This window comes from Folsomia candida, unplaced genomic scaffold (assembly GCF_002217175.1).
Source record: "Folsomia candida strain VU population unplaced genomic scaffold, ASM221717v1 Fcan01_Sc014, whole genome shotgun sequence".
Lineage (NCBI taxonomy): Eukaryota > Metazoa > Arthropoda > Collembola > Entomobryomorpha > Isotomidae > Folsomia > Folsomia candida.
In genome coordinates, this window is record NW_019091206.1 from 3,723,743 (window position 1) to 3,743,209 (window position 19,467).

Sequence of the window (19,467 nt, forward strand, 5' to 3'; positions counted from 1 at the left end):
GTTGTCAGTAATCATTGCAAGAGAATCTTTTGAATTCTCAAGGAAGGAGTTTCGTGATGAAGCATATGGACGTTTCGTTTTGGGAGCTGTTCGCATCTTGTTTCTGATTCTGCCATAAAATATGTATTCTTGACGTCAACAAGCAGTGTAACAAGGCTTGGATGTGTAGAATATATTAAGATATTTAATTTATTGATTACATTAATATAATACACACTATACGTGAATTTGCCTGCTTATTCTAAGTTTAAGAAAACAATACTTTTGAACAAAAAAATATTTTTGTGCATACAACTGTAAATCATTTAAAGTCAATAAGATATGTTTCAAAACGGAGTGCACACAGTTATGCGCTAAGCAATTTTGAGTTTAGTAAGTGATTCCCTTTAATGAAAGTTAATTAAAAAAGTGTCGTAAACCAACCGTTTCTTCTTTTCGCTTTCTTTCCTTCTTTCAAGAAATTCTCAGCTTATGCAAATACTCCGTTACATAAATAAATTAGCGTTACGTACCCTTAAAGTTTTCTCACTTGAAATGATAGCGGATGACAAGAAAATCTAAACATTTGTGCTGATTTTTCTGACGACTCGCGTAACGCGACTCGTTTGCATAAGCCGTTCAAAGATATCCATTCTTTGATGTGAACGGGTGAATGAGTTTACATTTTTTGTCACGCATTCCGAATAATTAATAGCTCATTCATTAGGACAGTGTCATTTTCCTGTTTATTGCAAGTAGGCATCCGATAGTTAAATAAACTTAATCAACTTTTAAAAATGTGCAGATAGCAAATATGTATGTGCAGCCCGAGCGATCAGTACCAATAACCAATTCACACAAAGAACGTTAACGATACTGTTATAATGCGGCAGATATTAAGTAGCTTCAAATAATCGCAATTAGCACGCTTAGAAAAAGGATTTATGCTCGCGAAGATGATGATCGCCTGCAAACATAAATCAGATTTTGTACTTCCCGACTCGACCTCCACCATGGAGCTGTATAGATTTACCTGCATTTATCTACTCTACGAACCAAATATTTATTGTTATCATCACACATAATTTAATGACAAAAGATGACGGACTTATGCATTCGCAAGAACCAGAACGTGGAGCATATTTAACGAGTTTATTTCAATTATTCACGTTCACGACTGACGAGATTTTATATTGAGCACGAATTACAAGGCGAAACGATCATTTTATTATAATAACATACATAACAGCCTCGTCGTAAGAAGTCTACATTTTTATTGCACCTCTTCTTGATGGTGATGACACTCGTAAAATCTTGAAGCGTTTCATTCATGTTCAGAATTTCAGTTCATAGTTCAGTGGGCACTGCTTCAAATTAAAAAAATGCCTATTTCAGAACAAATGCTAGCGGGAGATGGTGAATTAGTTAATGACAATTTGTGCGCAGATGATATTTAATCATTTATTATATTATGTCAATTATGGAAATACAATCTTAGACAAGATTCAAGAATTTAATTGAAAAGTTGATAAAATTCTTAAGAGATGTAGACATTTTCTGCTGCTATAATATGATTAAATCTCTCGTATTTATTTCCACAAAACAGGAATGACGATGATAAGTATCATTACACGAATTCGCAATTAACAGATAAGAAAAATTCAGCGCATACAAGCAGAAGCCAAGTTTCAGTTCGTCTTGTTGACGTGTGCTACTATTTGTAAGATGACGACGACCAACTAATCCTTCTTTAAAATCGTCACGACATGCAAATTATGCGCTTGTAATGCATTATATGTGGTTACAATTGTTCGTGTGTGTATTTACAAAAACACTTCATACCATTGTAGGTACAAAGAAAGACGTGTATTCCGCTGGGGATTATTCTCTTTTAGATGAAAGAAAACTATATGTGAATTAAATTAAGAATTAAAGAAGGAATGAGACCGAACTAACGCGTCCTATGTACGTACACCCGTCGTTAATTATTAACATCTGAATGTTACCATCCATATAATTTTTAAAAATTTCATTTTGATGCAGAAAACATGTTTTCCATATAAGTATTATTCTTCACCTGCTCTAATAAACATGTGCATATGTACACTTAAGTTCGTATGTACGTTGAAATTATAAATTAAAACGACAGGGCATTAAAAACTGACAAAAATTAGAAATATTAGGAGACACACTTGGTGATTACTTGAAAAATGACAGAAAAACAGTTCAGAAAATCTCACATTCAGATAAATATTTATATGACCTGTCTCTAGACGGAAAAATCTGTCGTGCATTAGAATATCTCAAAACTTAGAACTACTCAAAATAATAATCTGTCTTTTTGCAACCAATTCGCAATAGTTGTCAGGTTTTACGGAAACATGATTTCGAAGCTTGTTATCACAGTAGGAGTATACCAATTCTGATTCAACAACAAAATTTTAGGTTTTAAATCTGCAACAAATAAATATGTGGCCGCAATTCGTATCTATTCGGGATACGGGTTACTTGTCGAATCCTATGTCGTCGAAATCAACTTGTCGAATGAAAAACTCGTCAGAAAGGCAAGTCGTCGAATTTAGGTGGCATGAAACTCGTCGAATTTCATGTAACATTTTTACTGATTTTACACTCCGACCGGTAAAACCAGGCCACCTAATATTTTTCCTAATTTCTCAACGGCCCTTCAATATATTTAGCTGTTTCTTTCGCCATTAAGTACTACAGTGCCTAGTAGTCTTGTCGTAAATTTTCCTTAAAATTAGTGCAGGGGCGGAGGAATTATCTAATAATATGTTGAAATCAGGTGGCCAGTAAAACAAGGACACTTTTGGAATTATTTCCACTTTAATTAGTAATGTTGTGCTTTGTCAATTATCTTTTACCTCAGTATTCGGTATAATTACCCCCTTTATTGATAACAGAACAAAATCGATTCTTCATTTACCCCACGTGCTTATCTACAACAATGATTGGCATTGAATCGCATGCAACAGGGATTGCTTGTTTCCGTTCCAAAACTATTGAATACGGTCGACTATTAGCATAACCCTGATGCAATAAATATCCCCACATAGTTTCAATCAGATTTAGATCCAAACATCTCAATGGCCAAGGCAGAATGTTGATATCCTTGTCTTGGAACCATTTCTTTGATCACCGAGGTGCATGATATAAGGTATTATCTTGTTGAAACAGCCGTTTTTCTTCCAAATTTTGGTTTCCGAGGAACATCAGAGGTCCATGGACCATCTGAAAATTGGTCCATGGTCCATGATGGACCATTTTGGTCCAGTGGACCATGGTCCATTGCGAGTTATGGTACAGTGTACGATCCACCAATGTTTCCAATACTCTTCTGAAATGTGCACCAAAGTGTATTAGATAATATTTCCAGAACCAATAATGCAGTGGAGGCCTGGAACAGGCGGTTTGGCATTCTTTCTGAGAGTTATTTTGAGAGAGAATGTTATTTTATAAAACTATAATTTATATTTAGAATCGTACTTTATTTTAAAAAAATACTTTCAACAAGTATTATTTTCGACCACTTGCCCAAGCGACGAGTTACCCTTCAGACGACTCGTCCTCGACGAGTTACTCTTTCGACGAGCTACCCTAGACCCATCTATTCAAATTGTGCGATTATTACTGTGACATCAGTCCTAAATATATATTGTTAGATAGCGCACAAGATTGAACTCAAAATGCCATAATTTGATAAAATTAGCAAATCATGGTAAGTTGAATCTTGTTAATAATCAAGAAGTGGCAGATCTATGTAGAAAATTGTTCCCACCGTTTGTCAATAGTTTCACCTACCTGTCCTATACTATAGTTTCCATTAAGACTATTTGCAACAGCCAAAAATTACGATAATTATTAAATTGGAGAGTTTATATTATTGCAAATTGTAAATTGATCCAGTTTGACGATTATGTCGTCCACGTGTCTCTGCGTTGTGTGCAACAAGTTTCAAATCATCTTTTATCATGAGAAAGTTGAGTTCAGAGATTCAGTTTTAAAGTGGCATGCATAAAACCATCGAATGCAATTGAATACCATTCATCAATTTTTGGCACCGACACCTAATCAATATTGATATTATTGATAATAAGAAACCACGGCGAATAACCCGATAATGCACCAGAAAACTTCTTTTATGACACCATGAATGGGAAACTGGTTATTAAATTGTCTCTCATGTCATATCTAAATACGTGTCATGGTACATACATGCATATTATAAGAGCAGAGACATGGTTTTTTATACGCTGGCAGATTAAATCAAGCAGTAGCAAATAATGAGATTATAAGGAGTGATAATCTGATCATGCAAATAAAACTATACGATAAGAAATTTGAGCACATATCAAACTAATCAAGCACGGAGGTGTAAAAGTGATGAATGGGATGGCATGTTAATAAAGGTGCAACAACATTTGCCCTAAGCACAACTCAGGAAAGGGAAATGTTGACTAATTTACCGACACAAGAAAGACGGGACATTGGAGAAAGTAAACTACTTAATGAACTAATAAGTATTCACATTAATCTCAGGCAAACACTCACTCGAATTGTTAGACAAGTTCGCTTTCATGCAAATGATACAGCACATTTATGTCGTGTGCAAAAACACCAAGGTATTATAGAGTTAGCTACTTGCCAAGAAATTCGCAAAAGTGCAGGTAATGTTTTGCACATAATTCAAATCTAGTAAAATTTAAAGGAGCTTTGAGAACGGAAATGAATGACGATTGTACATCTATGTACGCGTGACGTGACAGATTTAAACCTAACAGTAAATTACAGTCTCCTAAATAAATATGTGCACCTATGTCTTTTTAATTATTGACTCTAATTATGCTTCACCTCACCGCATAAAATGATTTTAAAACGCTTTGAAAATTTCTCTAGCACGAGAAGAACACTGATATTAAGTATTTTTATGCAGTTTTCTGAAAAGTTAAATGATCTAATTACAGCATTTATAGATGTATGGATAGCGTGACATTTTTTGAAGGTGTGTGTAATTGAATGCTGGTGCATCAGGTGCATTGTGGAAGACTGCAAATACTGACTACGATAACAGCTTGACTACTAGTAGCACTTTCAATTTACTGATGTTGAGTGGGATTCTGGCCCGGACAAAAAGTCCTGTTTTGATGTGAATCGAGCGTGCACGCGCTCTTCCCTACTTTTGCACTGATTCATGTGAAAGTTTAAACTTTGTCCTAGAGATGCGAAATTTGACATGCACATGCACCAACATATGCTGTATCATAATATAACATCAATTCCCGTTCCGTTCGCTATAAATTTTTCAGGAAAAATCAAAACCCAAGAAATGATAGGGATGACATTTGGTTTTTGATTTTTCCTGAAAAATTTATAGCGAACGGAACGGGAATTGATGTTATATTATGATGCAGCATATGTTGGTGCATGTGCATGTCAAATTTCGCATCTCTAGGACAAAGTTTAAACTTTCACATGAATCAGTGCAAAAGTAGGGAAGAGCGCGTGCACGCTCGATTCACATCAAAACAGGACTTTTTGTCCGGGCCAGAATCCCACTCAACATCAGTATATGCACAAAAAAATCCTTCTTGTTTTATCTATAGGATCCAGTGCCCGTGCGACCCCAAAAATTAACCCGGGCAAAACATATTTGTGCGCCCCTAATTTTTCCCTTCTTATTTCTAAATCTACATGATTTTTTCGAGGGGTAAAAAAAGGCCATAATAATATTTTCAATTTGTCTAAAAATTAGTCATTCGATAATTTAATGAGAAAATCTAGAAAGGAATCAATTTGCTCAAAATGTAGGTCTTTCGCATTACAAATTCTGATACACTTGGGACCAATTTTATTTTTTCGCGAAAAAATAAGGACACTAATAATTTTTTCCAGAATGCTCTAATTCGATTCGAGCCTGGTACTTGCATTTTCCGCAGGTTCGGAAACTTTTCGGCAGGCTCCCTGAATGGAATTTTTTTAAATTTTTTGTACAGCCAAAACCTCTGATTTTATAAATTCTGGAACTTTTAAAATTCGAAAAATTTTGGAAACATATTGATTAGCAATAAAACGTACTTACGTGGCTTATAAAAATTCATCGGCAGTATTAAATGAAATTTAAAGTTGGCCAGAATTGGCTTTAAGTAATTTCAGAAAGTAAAAAAAATGTTAAACGTAAAATGACGCGAAAATTGAATTTTAATAAATCAGATATTTCTTCTGAACAAAAATGTTTTTGAATTTTTTAAGTCGCTGTCAACTTCGAAAAGTTCAAAATTTGTGAAAACCAAATTGTTTGACTGGAGAAAGGTTTAGAATTCGCACCTCGACAAAATACAATTAGCCTAGCGTAAATCTGAATTTTACATGTTAAATCGTCAGGGTTGGCCAAGATATTTTGTTTCAAAGATACAAGATACAAGATACAAAATATTTTGAACGAAACCCAAGATACAAGATACTAAATACAAATAATTAGAGTTACACAAGATACAAGATAAATTTTATCTGCTGTGATCCCAGATACAAGATACAAGATATTTATTTGAAATAATTTTTTCAAGATATAAGATAAATTATCCGGAGCTTGCAAAAAAAACATGAAATAATGAAGCACCACTTGATTTTTTGTATTGTAGCCGAGTAACTTGTTAATAATGATAGTATACGACTTATAACTGGCATTGTAATTTATAATGCAAGTCCCTGTTTACAATTTATAAACAAATATGAGGATTTCATCTGTGGTGACCCATACTGATTTTTTTTAAATTATTCTATGGAGCTGAAATTATTATTACCAGTATATTCAGTTGAAATTTGGAATAATTGCTCTAATTGTGGTACAAATTAGGAATATAATGCAAATTACAAAATTTGCCAACGTGCGAGGGTTTATTTACTGTGGATAAATAAATATTACGACGTTATACAACAGAACCTTGCGTCCGGCTCGGCAAAGCTGTACACTGAGTTTTTTTAAATCTTCATAATTCCAAGTTTTAATACTACCAAATATGCAAGTTTCCCGGTTTTTCACTAAAAAAAGTATCGTGTATCTTGACTAGTATTTCAAATAAAATATGATTGCAATAAATTCTCCAGATACAAGATACAAGATACCAAATACTTTTGCGAAACGTTCAGATACAAGATAAAAGATAAGATAAACTCCGTTACACAAGATACAAGATACAAGATGTATCTTGTATCTTTTATCTGATATCTTGTATCTTATTAAATTATCTTGGCCAACCCTGTAAATCGTCACACTGTGAATGGGAAAAGTAACTTGAATTTTGGTACCCGTGATTTTCTATAAAAGGGTTCATTTTTGTGTCACAAATATTTCTATGTTAAAGTCAAAGGCGGCGTTCGAAAAACGGGAATTTTCTAGAAAACTCATGTGTAAGGAATTTTTCGGGAATTTTTGGGGGCTCTTGAATAAATGTAATTAATTCAAGAATCCAATTTATTCAAGATAGGATTTATGTACATGGTAGTGACATTAGAAATTCAATTCACGTGAAAATCCTCAAAATTTCAAAATTCCATGCTGAATCCGATAACTTAATTAGCATTGATTAATAGTGAAGTTGTGTATGTATGGTTTAGAGAAGTTTATTTCAACTTGCTTCAAAGTTTTACAAAAATCCCACGAACACATGATAGCAGTGGGGTTTTCAGGGGTTCGTTTACAACAACAACCACAAAAACTTAAGCCTATAAAAACCAGAAATGGCAGGCTCTACTCAAAAACAACTGAAAAATACCACTCATTGCTGTGGAATATTCAAAAGAACTTTACTTTAATCAGTTTCACTATAATTTTTTTACCACGATTATGCCAATAAATTACTTAACATATGATATAATCGTTGGCGCCCTCTGGCGCCCCTCGGCGCCTCAGCGCCCCGGGCAACTGCCCGGCTTGCCCGCCCCTCTCACGGGCCCTGATAGGATCATGGGAAACTTTATCAGCCACTGACCTACGTATGCAGATGTAGATAATTGATCCACTTATCATGGTTATTGCAATGAAGCATGCAGAGAAATCTTGCCATGTATGTAACTTGAGGTTAATTGCAGGGGCAGAAGTCATTCTTGATCAAAAGATCATTCTAGTGAGTGACATTTAGTGACAATTAAAAGTTAACCAATGTTGTTGACTTGAAAATCTCCACAAGTTGATTACAATAAGTTGTTGAACTTGCCATTATCAGTCGGTGATATTTGATGGGTAAGTTATTTAATTGGGCGTACTCAATGGGTGAACCATTGATACTCTTCATTAGTATTTCAGGAATGATGATGAACTAACTCTAAATAATAAATGTCAAATTCAATTTATGAGAAAATTTACTGAAAAAACTAAATTCAGCGGCTATGTCCATAAAATATATATAAAATATATATAAAAATATATAAATATCATATCTGTAAAACCGCAAGAAAGCTCTTCCACATATCTCACTCACCTCACTCACATAAATAAAATTTGTGAAAAATTCATGCACTTAAATCGTTAATGATAAGAAAATCGTACGCAATGCAGATAAGATAGGCATATGTGTCTTGTAGGTGAGACGGAAATGCAGTTAGAGTATTAATCACACCCAAACTCTCATGGCATTTGGTCAATCGATTTAACACGACCTTTCCTTTCCAAACAAAACATTGACATTTCGTTGACATTACATTTTCGATACTTGGAGAAGATTAAGCTTCAGCATTTAGTATGCATATATGGTCTGAGATAGATCATACAAATACATACTTCTTTGTAGGCTACATCAATATGGGCTGATGAATCTAAATCCTGCAACCACTTTTAATTTATACAACTCCTTACAACATGCAATGACCTTGATCACCCACTTTACTTTTATTAAGAAGATGCGGTGCCAACCAATCAGCAATTCTCAACTCCACACTTGAATTAATCACTTGATGAACGCTTTGCTAATATAACAATTCCACAACCATCACTTCAAGTCGTTGTTCTGCTTTGACGAAACGAGCAGTGATGTAATTTATGCTAATTGAAATTAATATGATGCCACCGCAGACAAAGTTATTTTTACGTTAAGAAACAGCTATTTGCAAATAACATCCAAAAAATTAACTTTGATTTCAACATGGACACTTTTCAATTCGCTTACCTGATAAATTGTTTTAGATCGGACGTGTTTCGAAACTTCTTCTCGAACTTGAGCCGCACTGCCGACCTTTCCTTTCACTCGGGCAAATTTCCTTTCCGACATTTTCAGTTTTGTACAAGTATTATTAGTTATGGCACTCGGTCGGTGTGTATCATATGTACTTAATTAATATAAATTGACACTAGAACGAGATTTTGTATTCCCATCATATTATGATATATATATTTATATTAATAAAACACGGTTCCTAATTATATTTAGTCACTAAATTTTAGTGTGAAATTGAAAAGCAATACGCCAGGTTGACTAGATCGGTTTTATTTGGTTTAAAGATTTTATCATAAAATCTTTATGTGGTTTTTGCATTCTTACACTTCAAGTGTTCCTCACTCTAGATTAGTCGAAATATAATTCATGTGTCTATTCAAAAACTAGGAATTTATATTTGTCCGTAGAGATTGAAATGAAATAACTTCCATCGTCATTTTTGTTGTTTTAATACAAATATGTAGCATTGCATTTGCTAGTCGGTGGTATTATGGTATTATGGCAGAGCACTAAACTAATAATTAAGGAAAATCATTTTCCTCACTTCCTACAACAATTATTCAATTCACTTTTCCCCATGTTTTCTACTTCTTTCACTTCCGGCGAGTAAAGTAATCCGAGCTCATAGTTGTTCAGTAACACCCAGAATAAACATGTATAAAATTTAATATATCCAGAGACAGACCGAATTTGTGTGTATGACGGTTGAAAATGAGATGGAAAGATAACACTAACGTTCACCGTGGTACATCCGCTATTGGTTGTGTTTTTTGGCAAATGTTGATGTTACACAAAATAAGAGCTTGACTGGACAGGAAGGAAGTGGGGAAAGGGAAGAAGAAGAACTGCAGAAATTCACATAAATGAGCTTCCTCGGTGGCAAAACCTCAACAACTGGCAACTGCTGTATAAAAGATCTCTTTTATCCAGCAACACCATTCTTATGATTACACAGAAGAATCGAGTGTTGAGATGGTAAAATGCATGTTACGTGGTATATTAATACTGCTCCTTAATAAAACTCGACGTAACCGGAATGCTTGCACACACACATTGAGTTCTTCTTGAATATTTGTTAGTTTTAGATTCGTGGTTATTCCAAGAATATTTTACACACGCATTTCTCTGGACTGCATGTGGTCTATAGGTTACTTACTTACACAAGGTGCAAGACTGATTCTATAAAAATATTTATGAAGGGAACTCGAAGGATAGCGAACGTGTATATGTGTTTATGCATCATGGTTGTGGCAATGAAAATGAAATGTGGAGGCTGTCGTTCTCTTCTACATATGTATGTATATGTACATTGTACTTGGTGCTTAAAATGTGCAATTTATTTTTGCATACTGACATAATAATTTTTTCTGCAACTAGCTAACTCGCTATGCAATAGTGGCTCATGTACGGGTGGTAGCTGTTGTGGGTGTTGTTTTTTAACGTAGGATTAGGTGACTCATCGTCACAGGTCTAAAAATCTGAACACTTTTACGCATTTCTCCGTTTTGGGAATTTATTTTTAAATTCTATCAGATCCATTTGTAGACCAGGTCAGTACCAATTTATTAAAAATATGCACTCCAGAGTTTATCAGGTTTTGAAGGAGGAGACCCAAGATAAGACCTCTAGTTAAAAGGCCTTCAGAAAAATTGGGTGTCCAAAAAATTGGCTTATGTTTTTCTTAAAAAATCATCGCCATCCTATTAATCAGCTTACTGACTACAACTGGATCAGATAGATTTTCTATTTTCCATTCCATTCCTCTAGAAAACAATTTTGAAATCATGGTGTGGAAAGTAACCTAAACTCCGTTTCACGTTACATGGAGTACATTACCCGAATGAGCCGAATTATTTTATTATTTGTTCCCACTTATTCTTATTTTGGCGTTTACATTAGTCAATTTCGTATGCTTTTTACGCCAAAATATAAATAAGTGGTACCAAATAATAAAATAATTCGGCTCATTCGGCTAATTTACTCCATGTCTTGTGCCGTGAGATTTTTTGAGACGATGAGTCACCTATCGTCATCTTAAGAAGCAGAACGCTTTACATGAGCGATACAATTGGACCGGTAATATGGATGATGTTTGATCCAGGCCACAAACAGATATAGAATGCGTTATTATGCAATGTAATCGTTCTTTCGCCCATCACGCTGTTTCAGTATTATTTGCGTAATTAAATGTTTAGCAGGATAGCAGGCTCACTGCTAAAGTGGTTCACAATAAAAGTTCTGCTAGTGGTTTGTGGCCTAAAGTTTCCCTACAGTTTTGTAATTAACTGCTTGTCCACTATATGCAACATTTATTTAAAAAGAGACAGAACGACAGGAGTTGAGGGTTTCGATTGACAAATTTTCAATATGATTTCAACGACGACAATGAGTTTTGTCCTTCTGTTTGTGCCTTGTTTGCATTTGTCTTTGCTAATTACATTCCCCACAAACATGCAAGTTAACTGAATGGAAATTCTTTGCAAATAATTGTAATTTCATTATTTTCAAGGGAAGTAAAATTCATGTGGAGAAGGAAACGAGCTACAGATATCAACGAAAAAACAATTCGCTCCATTCGTTTCCTGTTTTTTCATGAAAAGATTACGCAACTTTTTTTTATTATCTTAGTGCATTCAACTGATTCATACTAAAAACACTACCCTAATTCGTTGAAGAAATTAAGTATTTGATGAAACCTTCAAACTCGTATATATATTTATAATTCCTACACAATCCAAAACTAGGCAAATGCATGCATTTTATTGAAAGGAAACTAATTAATCATGGTACTTTGCTTTGCATTAAAGCTTCTTTGCCTACATGAGTGCATGGACAACTGCTGTCCAGCAACGAACAAGGCTCATTTGCATTGCAGAATTTTACTCCAGCATTATCTGGCAATTGGTCGTTGAATCGATTCCTGTGCGATTTTTTCCTATAAATTAAGTATGCGGATGACCACGCAGAAGCCAAAACGAAGGCAGCGCCCAACACTGAAAAATATCCTCCGTAAATTATAAATTGCTGCTTTACATCCAACGCCAATCCTTTTTCATCCGACACCACGATGGTCAACAGAGTTTGCAATAAGAGTGCGAGAAATGTGTTGATTCCAAATACCAGACCGTGACTGTCTTTCGATATTCCTTGAGCTACCTCCGCGCTAAATAAAAATAAAAAGAAGCTTGAAGTTTTGGATTATATAAGTTAAGTCCTTGTTAGTGGAGGGCATCCACTGGAGGCACGTGGCACACCTTGCAATTGTCAGCATTACGGGATGAATGGTTCGGAAGACGGTGTAGCATATGTAGGCAGTATACAAGTAGGAGGACCTCGCCATCCAGACTAAGAGGCCGCCCTGCAACAAGGAAATCACTCACTTATTTAGACAAACGGAGAGACGAAAAGAATTTAGAAGAAGACGGTGGCTTCTACTGATCGACACAACCGGAAATATACTGCGATTATACCCAAAGGTGCAAAAAAATACCCTAAAAAACTAACAATTGAGATGAGACAGCATAAATTATAGGTTTGCTATTTATATTTATAGTACTAAATCGTTGTCTATCCTTCCATATGTATTCCTCATTGTCCTCAACTTTACAACGAACGCAACTTTACCTGTAACAAAGAGAGAATTCCCAGGAGACGCTCACCCCATTGACTCCAACGAAGTTTTACATAGCCTACTGCTAAGCATAATACAGCACCTGGAAATAAATTTGGTCAAAATATAACTACAAACCCCATATGCATTTCAAGAATTTCTGTTATTATTTTTAGCAGTATATGCAGTTTGGTGACCAACTTAGCAGGGTATGAAGTGCTTTGACTACGCCATTGTACGGCTCCAATTGAGTTTCTTGGTTGATTTGTTCCCACAAAACTTGAATGTAGTTGACAACTTGGTATTGTCCTGCAGATGCGGAGAAAATGAAACACTAAATTGAAATAATTCCTGAAATGCCTGAATTACCTGCCGACGCAAGTGCCCACCAGAGAGACCATTTGAGAATGTAGGTGTTGGAGTACGCCTCCATAAAATCATTCCATAATCTGGATGCTGTCGAGATGTCATGTCTTTCTGCAACTGGTATTTCCACGGGCACACCGGGTTGTTCTACGGCCCGTTCGTATCGGTGAAAGTAAATTGAGCTCTTAACTTTGGGTAGAAATAGTGTTGCAATAAATCCCAGAATCGAGAAAGCAAGAGTGAGACAAGTGAGTTGGTGATAGTTCATTAGTTGAAATGTGACCAAAAGTTGTGCTAAAAGTCCACCCACAAATTTCCCAGCGTAGAGAGCACTGGAGGTGTGAGAAGTGACCTTTTTGTAGCGATCTTTCTCCACTTTCGCTGAAATGGATATAAATTACTCTAAATAGTACGTCTTTGTGCATTTATTTAAAGCAAATTTTGCTTTAAACTGACCGTAGGTGTAAGTGTAGTAGGCGACCTCGGTGGAACATGCGATCCCATAAAACACTTCTACCCACTATAGTGTGACAGAAGTAAAAAAAATGCGTCCATGCATAATATTTATTATTAATCAACCTGAATCTGGCTGCATGGGGAAATTGAGATATGTACATAAAAAGTGTGTATAGTTTCATACAATGATGGCTTCCAAATCACTCCCTAGAATGAGTATCGCCCATGTCAAGATGTACATCAGGCCTTCGAAAATGATCACGAGACGGTATCGGAGGAAGTCAGTCACCAAGAACACGATGGCCAGGGCTGCCAGGGAGGAATATGTGGATACTGGAAATGCGACATGGATCAACTGTTGAATTGAACAGGAATAATTTAAAGTTTAAATAATAATTAGGAGAAAGAACAAATAATTCACCTCTTGAGATGTCACATTTTTGAAATTAACAATGTATTCAGTTATGAATGGTTCCGACGGACGGAGTTCTTTGAAAAAGCCTTTGGGATAATAATCTCAATAATAATGCTAAAGGAGTATAAGATCAATTTATATCTCTGTAATCACCTACCAAATGTGCACAAAATCAGTGAGATCTTTTGCCATTTCTCCATCTTCTTTCTTTTCAGAAATGATTCTGTACAATTCAGTTCGTGTATTCGACAGAGATAAATGTGAACGGAGACATGCAATGAAATATCAATATAAATATGTAATGTCAATCACACGAGTCAGAGTAAAAGTGACAAATTCGTTGTGTTTGAAGTTGTGCGACAATCCAAGTTGCAGTAAATTAATTGATAAGTGTAACAAGCTCAGCATTCTCTCGCAGAGGGGATGTAATCTCGTTGCAATGGTTCGTTCATTCGTATAAACAAGTGTACTGACTGAGGACAAACTTGATGTATAGGATAATGCAATGTCAGCCGTAATGTCTTCATCATGCTGATTGTCACACAAATGATGAAGCACAATTCTGAGTAATTTATAACCCAACATGCACTATACTATTTATATAAAACTTATTAGTCCATAAATGAAGAATGATACCCAAACAAATTTACGTTTCCTATTTGTCCACTTTATTGTATAAAAAAAACTAATTGACTGCTTTTAACAATTCTATAAACTGTAAAGTTTACATAAATTTCCATTTTCCTTCTCGAACTCTTCTGCGTCGAATATCATCATTAAGCCATGAAGGGTTTGAGTGAGGAAGCGGGTGGGCCAAGGGATACTTTGGTGGCCTTGGAGGAGGTTTGAATGGATGTCTCTCTTTCAACTTCTCCAGGAGCAATTCCTTTTGCAAAACTTTGGGATCTTTGTACTTATCCAGATATAAGTTGAAAGGTTTTCTGACTGGAAACCATTCTTGAGGTTTAAGTTTTGCTGGTTTGAAATCGTACTCGAAACATGGTTCTTTCATATCTGTTTAAACACAATTTACACACGTATTTAGTATATAGTAGCTTACATAGGAAGTTAATTTAATATAATTATTGATCATTAAACCCACCCAAAACGTTGTGGAAGAAGGATGTTAACGATTGATCCCAATTAGATTGAAAGAATGATAACCCAGCAGGTGTCATAAAATCTTGAAACTCTCGATAAAAGTCGTAGGTAGAAAATGTCCGCTCAGACAAATTCTTACATGATGGAGATTTTTGGTACTGAGAGAAATCCAATTGTTTATCTTGCTTATAGAGCACATAAATGTAGCGACAAAATCCTACTCCTCGAAACGGAAAAGGTCTCATATAGTCACATAAGACTTGACCCTTTTCAACTGAATTGCCAGGAATATTTGTCCTATAACAGGAATAAATAACTAGCAGTTAAAATCACATTATACGTTCGAGAGTCAAATAAAGTAGTAGCTTACACAAGCCAGTGAAGATATTCTGCAGGCTCGCCAGAGAAATGACAATCCGGGGTTGTAAATGCAAGCGTATACAAATCGCTAGATTTTGCTGGATAAGATACCTTTGGTGTATTGACAGCCTATTCATTTGAATTTTATATTTAACTTCTTATACCATTTATTGAGAAATCAACTCTACAATGCATTCCATTTTTTTACCTCCAAAGGTGTAATTTGATTTCCGCAAAACACCCTGCTCTCAATTTCTTCACCAATTTTACCCCACGTATAAGAAACATTCAACGGCACGACTGGAGTAAAATAAGCGTCTTCAAATAGATCTTGGTAAATACTAAAATACTCTGCAGCCTGATGTACGTGGATGGATCTGTTGCTGATGATGCTCTCTTGGTGCACCTCCTCCACAGGCACACTCACTAGAAGATAAGATAAGATAATACAACACTTAATTACAAAGTTTAGTAACAACGTTTAGAAATAAATGAAAATAATTTCCTTACAAGTTTTGTTCTTAGCAGCCTTTTCCATCTCTAAATTTTCTTTGGTTTGCTTCCGAATTTTTAATCGTTCTTCTAAAACATCTTTCCTGCGAATGACAGGATTTGCAAATCCTATATTAACTCGGAAGTTAAGCTCGGGATCCTGATCCTTAGAATTCCATGCTGTCAACAATCAAAACAAAAAAACTGTAGTTTAATCAATAGTACAATATGCAATGTATAAGTCGAAAGTGGAGCATAGTAATTTAATTTCAATTACCAGTCATCTTCTGCGCCAACGTTTTACCCTTTTCTGGCGCTACACCACGACGATACCACTTGTGTCGGGTACCAACCTTTGCTATGAACTGAAGAGTACCCCATGACAGCTGGCCCAAGTTTGCCATTTATCCAAAAACTTAAAACCACTTATTATTATTCAAATATCTAAAACTACCATGTATTTTACAGACATTGTTACTCTGTACAGAAATAAGTGTATTTTATATTCAAACTAAATTAAAATTTGTTAACAAAAAAAAAAAAAAAAAATATTCAAATTATTTTTCGTTTCGCTCGTCCATGAAAAATCTTAATCTTTTGCCTAATAATAGTTCCTGAGTAGTTAAATTTCAGGTTCAAGGACTGGTGACGTTTTGGTGATTTTTATAAACTTTTGAGTCGATTTTGAAACGTTTTAGCAAGTTTTTGAAGGTCTGACAGAAATAGTAGCCGGGGAAACTTGTCCGCCATTGGTTCCTTTTAACATTGAGAATGGCTAAATCTTGTCGGTCCATAAGAATCATGAAATACCAATCTCTCTAACTGGAAGGGGAAACAAAACTCTATGGGGAGAGAATCCTCATGCTTTTTAAGTTGCCGGTCGTACGACCGACGAGAAACTTGCTTATGTAAGTAGCCATCTATATAAGCGTAGCTTCTTCAGTCATCCATGCATAAGAATAACATACCGACAAGATTTAGCCATTCCAGAGCCGTAATCGAGAAAGCTCTTTCACAAAGCTAGATCCTCTTTATATGAATCGTCGTGTCTGTCCGCCCGTATTTGTGCTATAACTTTCGAACCAGTCCATATTTTTCAATTCTGACTTCAAATATATCTAAAATGCAATTCGTGGATAAATAAAATCACATGTAAAGTGGTGTTTATGCTTCACGTCATCGTCACGTACTCCTTCAAATCCGATTTTTTGATTGGCTGAACGAAATGATCACTACGACAATTAACAATTTTAACCAATCAAAAAATCGGATTTGGAGGAGGACATGACGATTACGTGAAGCATAAACGCACCTTAAATATATAATAATAGCAACTAGCCCACATGACAGATATAAAATTGCAGTTCAGGGGACTAGCTCGGATTAGGGTGAATTTTTTTTTGTGAATACCCTACGGTCCCCTGAGCAAGAAAATACCTTTTTTTCGGGGCGGTCTGGAAAAATAAAAGATCTATAAATTCTTCAAAACTTGTATAAAAATAATTTTTCGCCCCAGATTTTAATGAAAATGATTTGGAACAATACAAGCAAAAGGACTCCTCTCCGATGGGGGAATGTGATACACCAAATTGAAGGGTTTTTCATGCTGATCAAGAATATATAAATTTTTTGACCGGCAAACGTATATTAAGGTCACAATTAAAGGTCAAAGGTCAAAATTTTTTATTGCATTTTTGGACGTTTCAGGGCATTCTAAGACTTTGTCTCACTTTCCCCCATTGCGGGAAATTTTTTGGGGTGACATGAGATTTCTAGTGTCTAGCTAGGATTGCTAGCTAGGACTGTTAGCTAGGATTGCTAGCTAGGACTGCTAGCTAGGATTGCTAGCTGGAATAGCAACGCTTTCCGCGTACCTAGTAAAACTAACCTAACCTGCTCGCTTCGCTTGCTTAAAAACGAACAATACCCCAATATTGGGCACAATTTCGATAATCGATGGTCCACTTTACCCCAAATCTCATAGTGCCCCAAAAATTTTACACTTTGTAGAAAAATAATCGGCATTCGACATTCGACAACAAAAACTAGTAATCTCATGTCACCCCAAAAAATTTCCCGCCATGGGGGAAAGTGAGACAAAGTCTTAGAATGCCCTGAAACGTCCAAAAATGCAATAAAAAATTTTGACCTTTGACCTTTAATTGTGACCTTAATATACGTTTGCCGGTCAAAAAATTTATATATTCTTGATCAGCATGAAAAACCCTTCAATTTGGTGTATCACATTCCCCCATCGGAGAGGAGTCCTTTTGCTTGTTTTATACCAATGATTTCCTAGACTAATTAAACTATACTGAACAAGAATATGAAAGGATTTTTGAAAAAATCAAAAACAAAAAAGTTAGAAATTTTTGAAATTGTGTACAAAAATTATTATTTTTGTCCCAGATTTAAATGAAAATGAGTTTCTAGACTAATTAAAGAATTCTAAACAAGAAATTGAAAGCATTTTTGATAAAAATCCAAAAACAAGAAAGTTACAATTATCCCCATATTGTGGTAATGTTCGTATTTAAACGGGCGAAGCGAGCAGGTTAGGTTATACATACTAGGTACGCGGAAAGCGTAAAATGGCTAGCTAGCTGGTAATGCTAGCTAGTAATGCTACCTAGGAGAGCTAGCTAGTAGTGCTAGCTAGTAATGCTAGCTGGTAATGCTAGCTAGTAATGCTACCTACGAGAGCTAGCTAATAGTGCTAGCTAGTAATACCTAGTCGTGCTAGTTAGTAGTGCTAGCTAGTAATGCTACCTAGTCGTGCTAGTTAGTAGTGCTAGCTAGTAATGCTACCTAGTCGTGCTAGTTAGTAGTGCTACCTAGTAGTGCTAGTTAGTAATGCTAGCTAGTAGTGCTGCCTAGGAGAGCTAGCTATAATAGAACTTGCTAGGATAGCTGGGAACTTGAAGTCTCGTGTTACCCCGAAAATTTGATTTTACCCCAAAAATTCCTACTGTGGAGGAAAGTGAGACAAAGTTTTCTAATACGTCCAAGAATTATTTGTCCACAAAATTTCGAAAATTGATAAGTTTTGAATTGTTTTCAAAATTTCTTTCATATTCTTGTTCAGATATTTCAACGATGTGAGACTAAATTCTTTTGTTCAAAGAAATTGGGTCACAAAAAATACAGCATTATATTCAGAAATACAGATTTCGCGAAATTTTAAGTTTCTATGGTTTTTTCGTTGATATTTCATAAGTATTTTAACACGATTGCTTGACATCAAGTATCTAGGTAACTCTTGGCTCTTTTAACGGTTGCGACAAATGGTGGAGTTACAAATAAAATAATTATTTTTTAAATCGTTGGTACACGTCCCCTGGGCCTGTGTACCAACGACTTTGACCTTTAATAACTTTTGAATGGGCAGACATAGAGACTTCATTCTTAAAGATGAAATCATCGTAATTTTTAGCTTGATTTTTTAAGATCAAAATCTC

The 19,467-nt window shown here is 35.3% G+C and overlaps 3 protein-coding genes across 4 annotated transcripts in view; all 3 read right to left on the reverse strand.

The window, feature by feature from the left end:
* LOC110855820 (dedicator of cytokinesis protein 9) overlaps positions 1 to 10,386 on the reverse strand; it is a 29,404-nt gene extending 19,018 nt beyond the window's left edge. The window contains exon 1 of the mRNA XM_035856609.1: positions 9,162 to 10,386. Within this exon, the coding sequence (XP_035712502.1) occupies positions 9,162 to 9,263 (102 nt within the window). The 5' untranslated portion in view covers positions 9,264 to 10,386. The remainder of the gene's footprint in view (positions 1 to 9,161) is intronic.
* Positions 10,387 to 10,890: 504 nt separating this feature from the next.
* Positions 10,891 to 14,571, reverse strand: LOC110855930 (thiamine transporter 1). Of its 2 annotated transcripts, XM_022104357.2 has the most exons (9): positions 14,214 to 14,571; positions 14,063 to 14,142; positions 13,826 to 13,996; positions 13,642 to 13,705; positions 13,189 to 13,566; positions 13,021 to 13,128; positions 12,834 to 12,922; positions 12,464 to 12,567; positions 10,891 to 12,372 (listed from the first exon to the last, which is right to left on the reverse strand). In XM_022104357.2, exons 1-9 carry the CDS (start codon positions 14,254 to 14,256, stop codon positions 11,991 to 11,993), a joined length of 1,419 nt encoding a protein of 472 aa, XP_021960049.1. In that variant the 5' UTR covers positions 14,257 to 14,571; the 3' UTR covers positions 10,891 to 11,990. The 2 variants fall into 2 exon arrangements, with proteins under 2 accessions (XP_021960049.1, XP_035712504.1); XM_035856611.1 differs by lacking the exon at positions 14,214 to 14,571 and having other exon boundaries at positions 13,826 to 13,974.
* A 130-nt stretch (positions 14,572 to 14,701) lies between these two features.
* On the reverse strand, positions 14,702 to 17,179 carry LOC110855877 (39S ribosomal protein L38, mitochondrial). Its single transcript, XM_022104272.2, has 7 exons — positions 16,978 to 17,179; positions 16,287 to 16,765; positions 16,028 to 16,189; positions 15,726 to 15,943; positions 15,528 to 15,646; positions 15,159 to 15,454; positions 14,702 to 15,070 (listed from the first exon to the last, which is right to left on the reverse strand). Exons 2-7 carry the CDS (start codon positions 16,411 to 16,413, stop codon positions 14,781 to 14,783), a joined length of 1,212 nt encoding a protein of 403 aa, XP_021959964.1. The 5' UTR covers positions 16,414 to 16,765; positions 16,978 to 17,179; the 3' UTR covers positions 14,702 to 14,780.
* Positions 17,180 to 19,467: the final 2,288 nt, after the last annotated feature.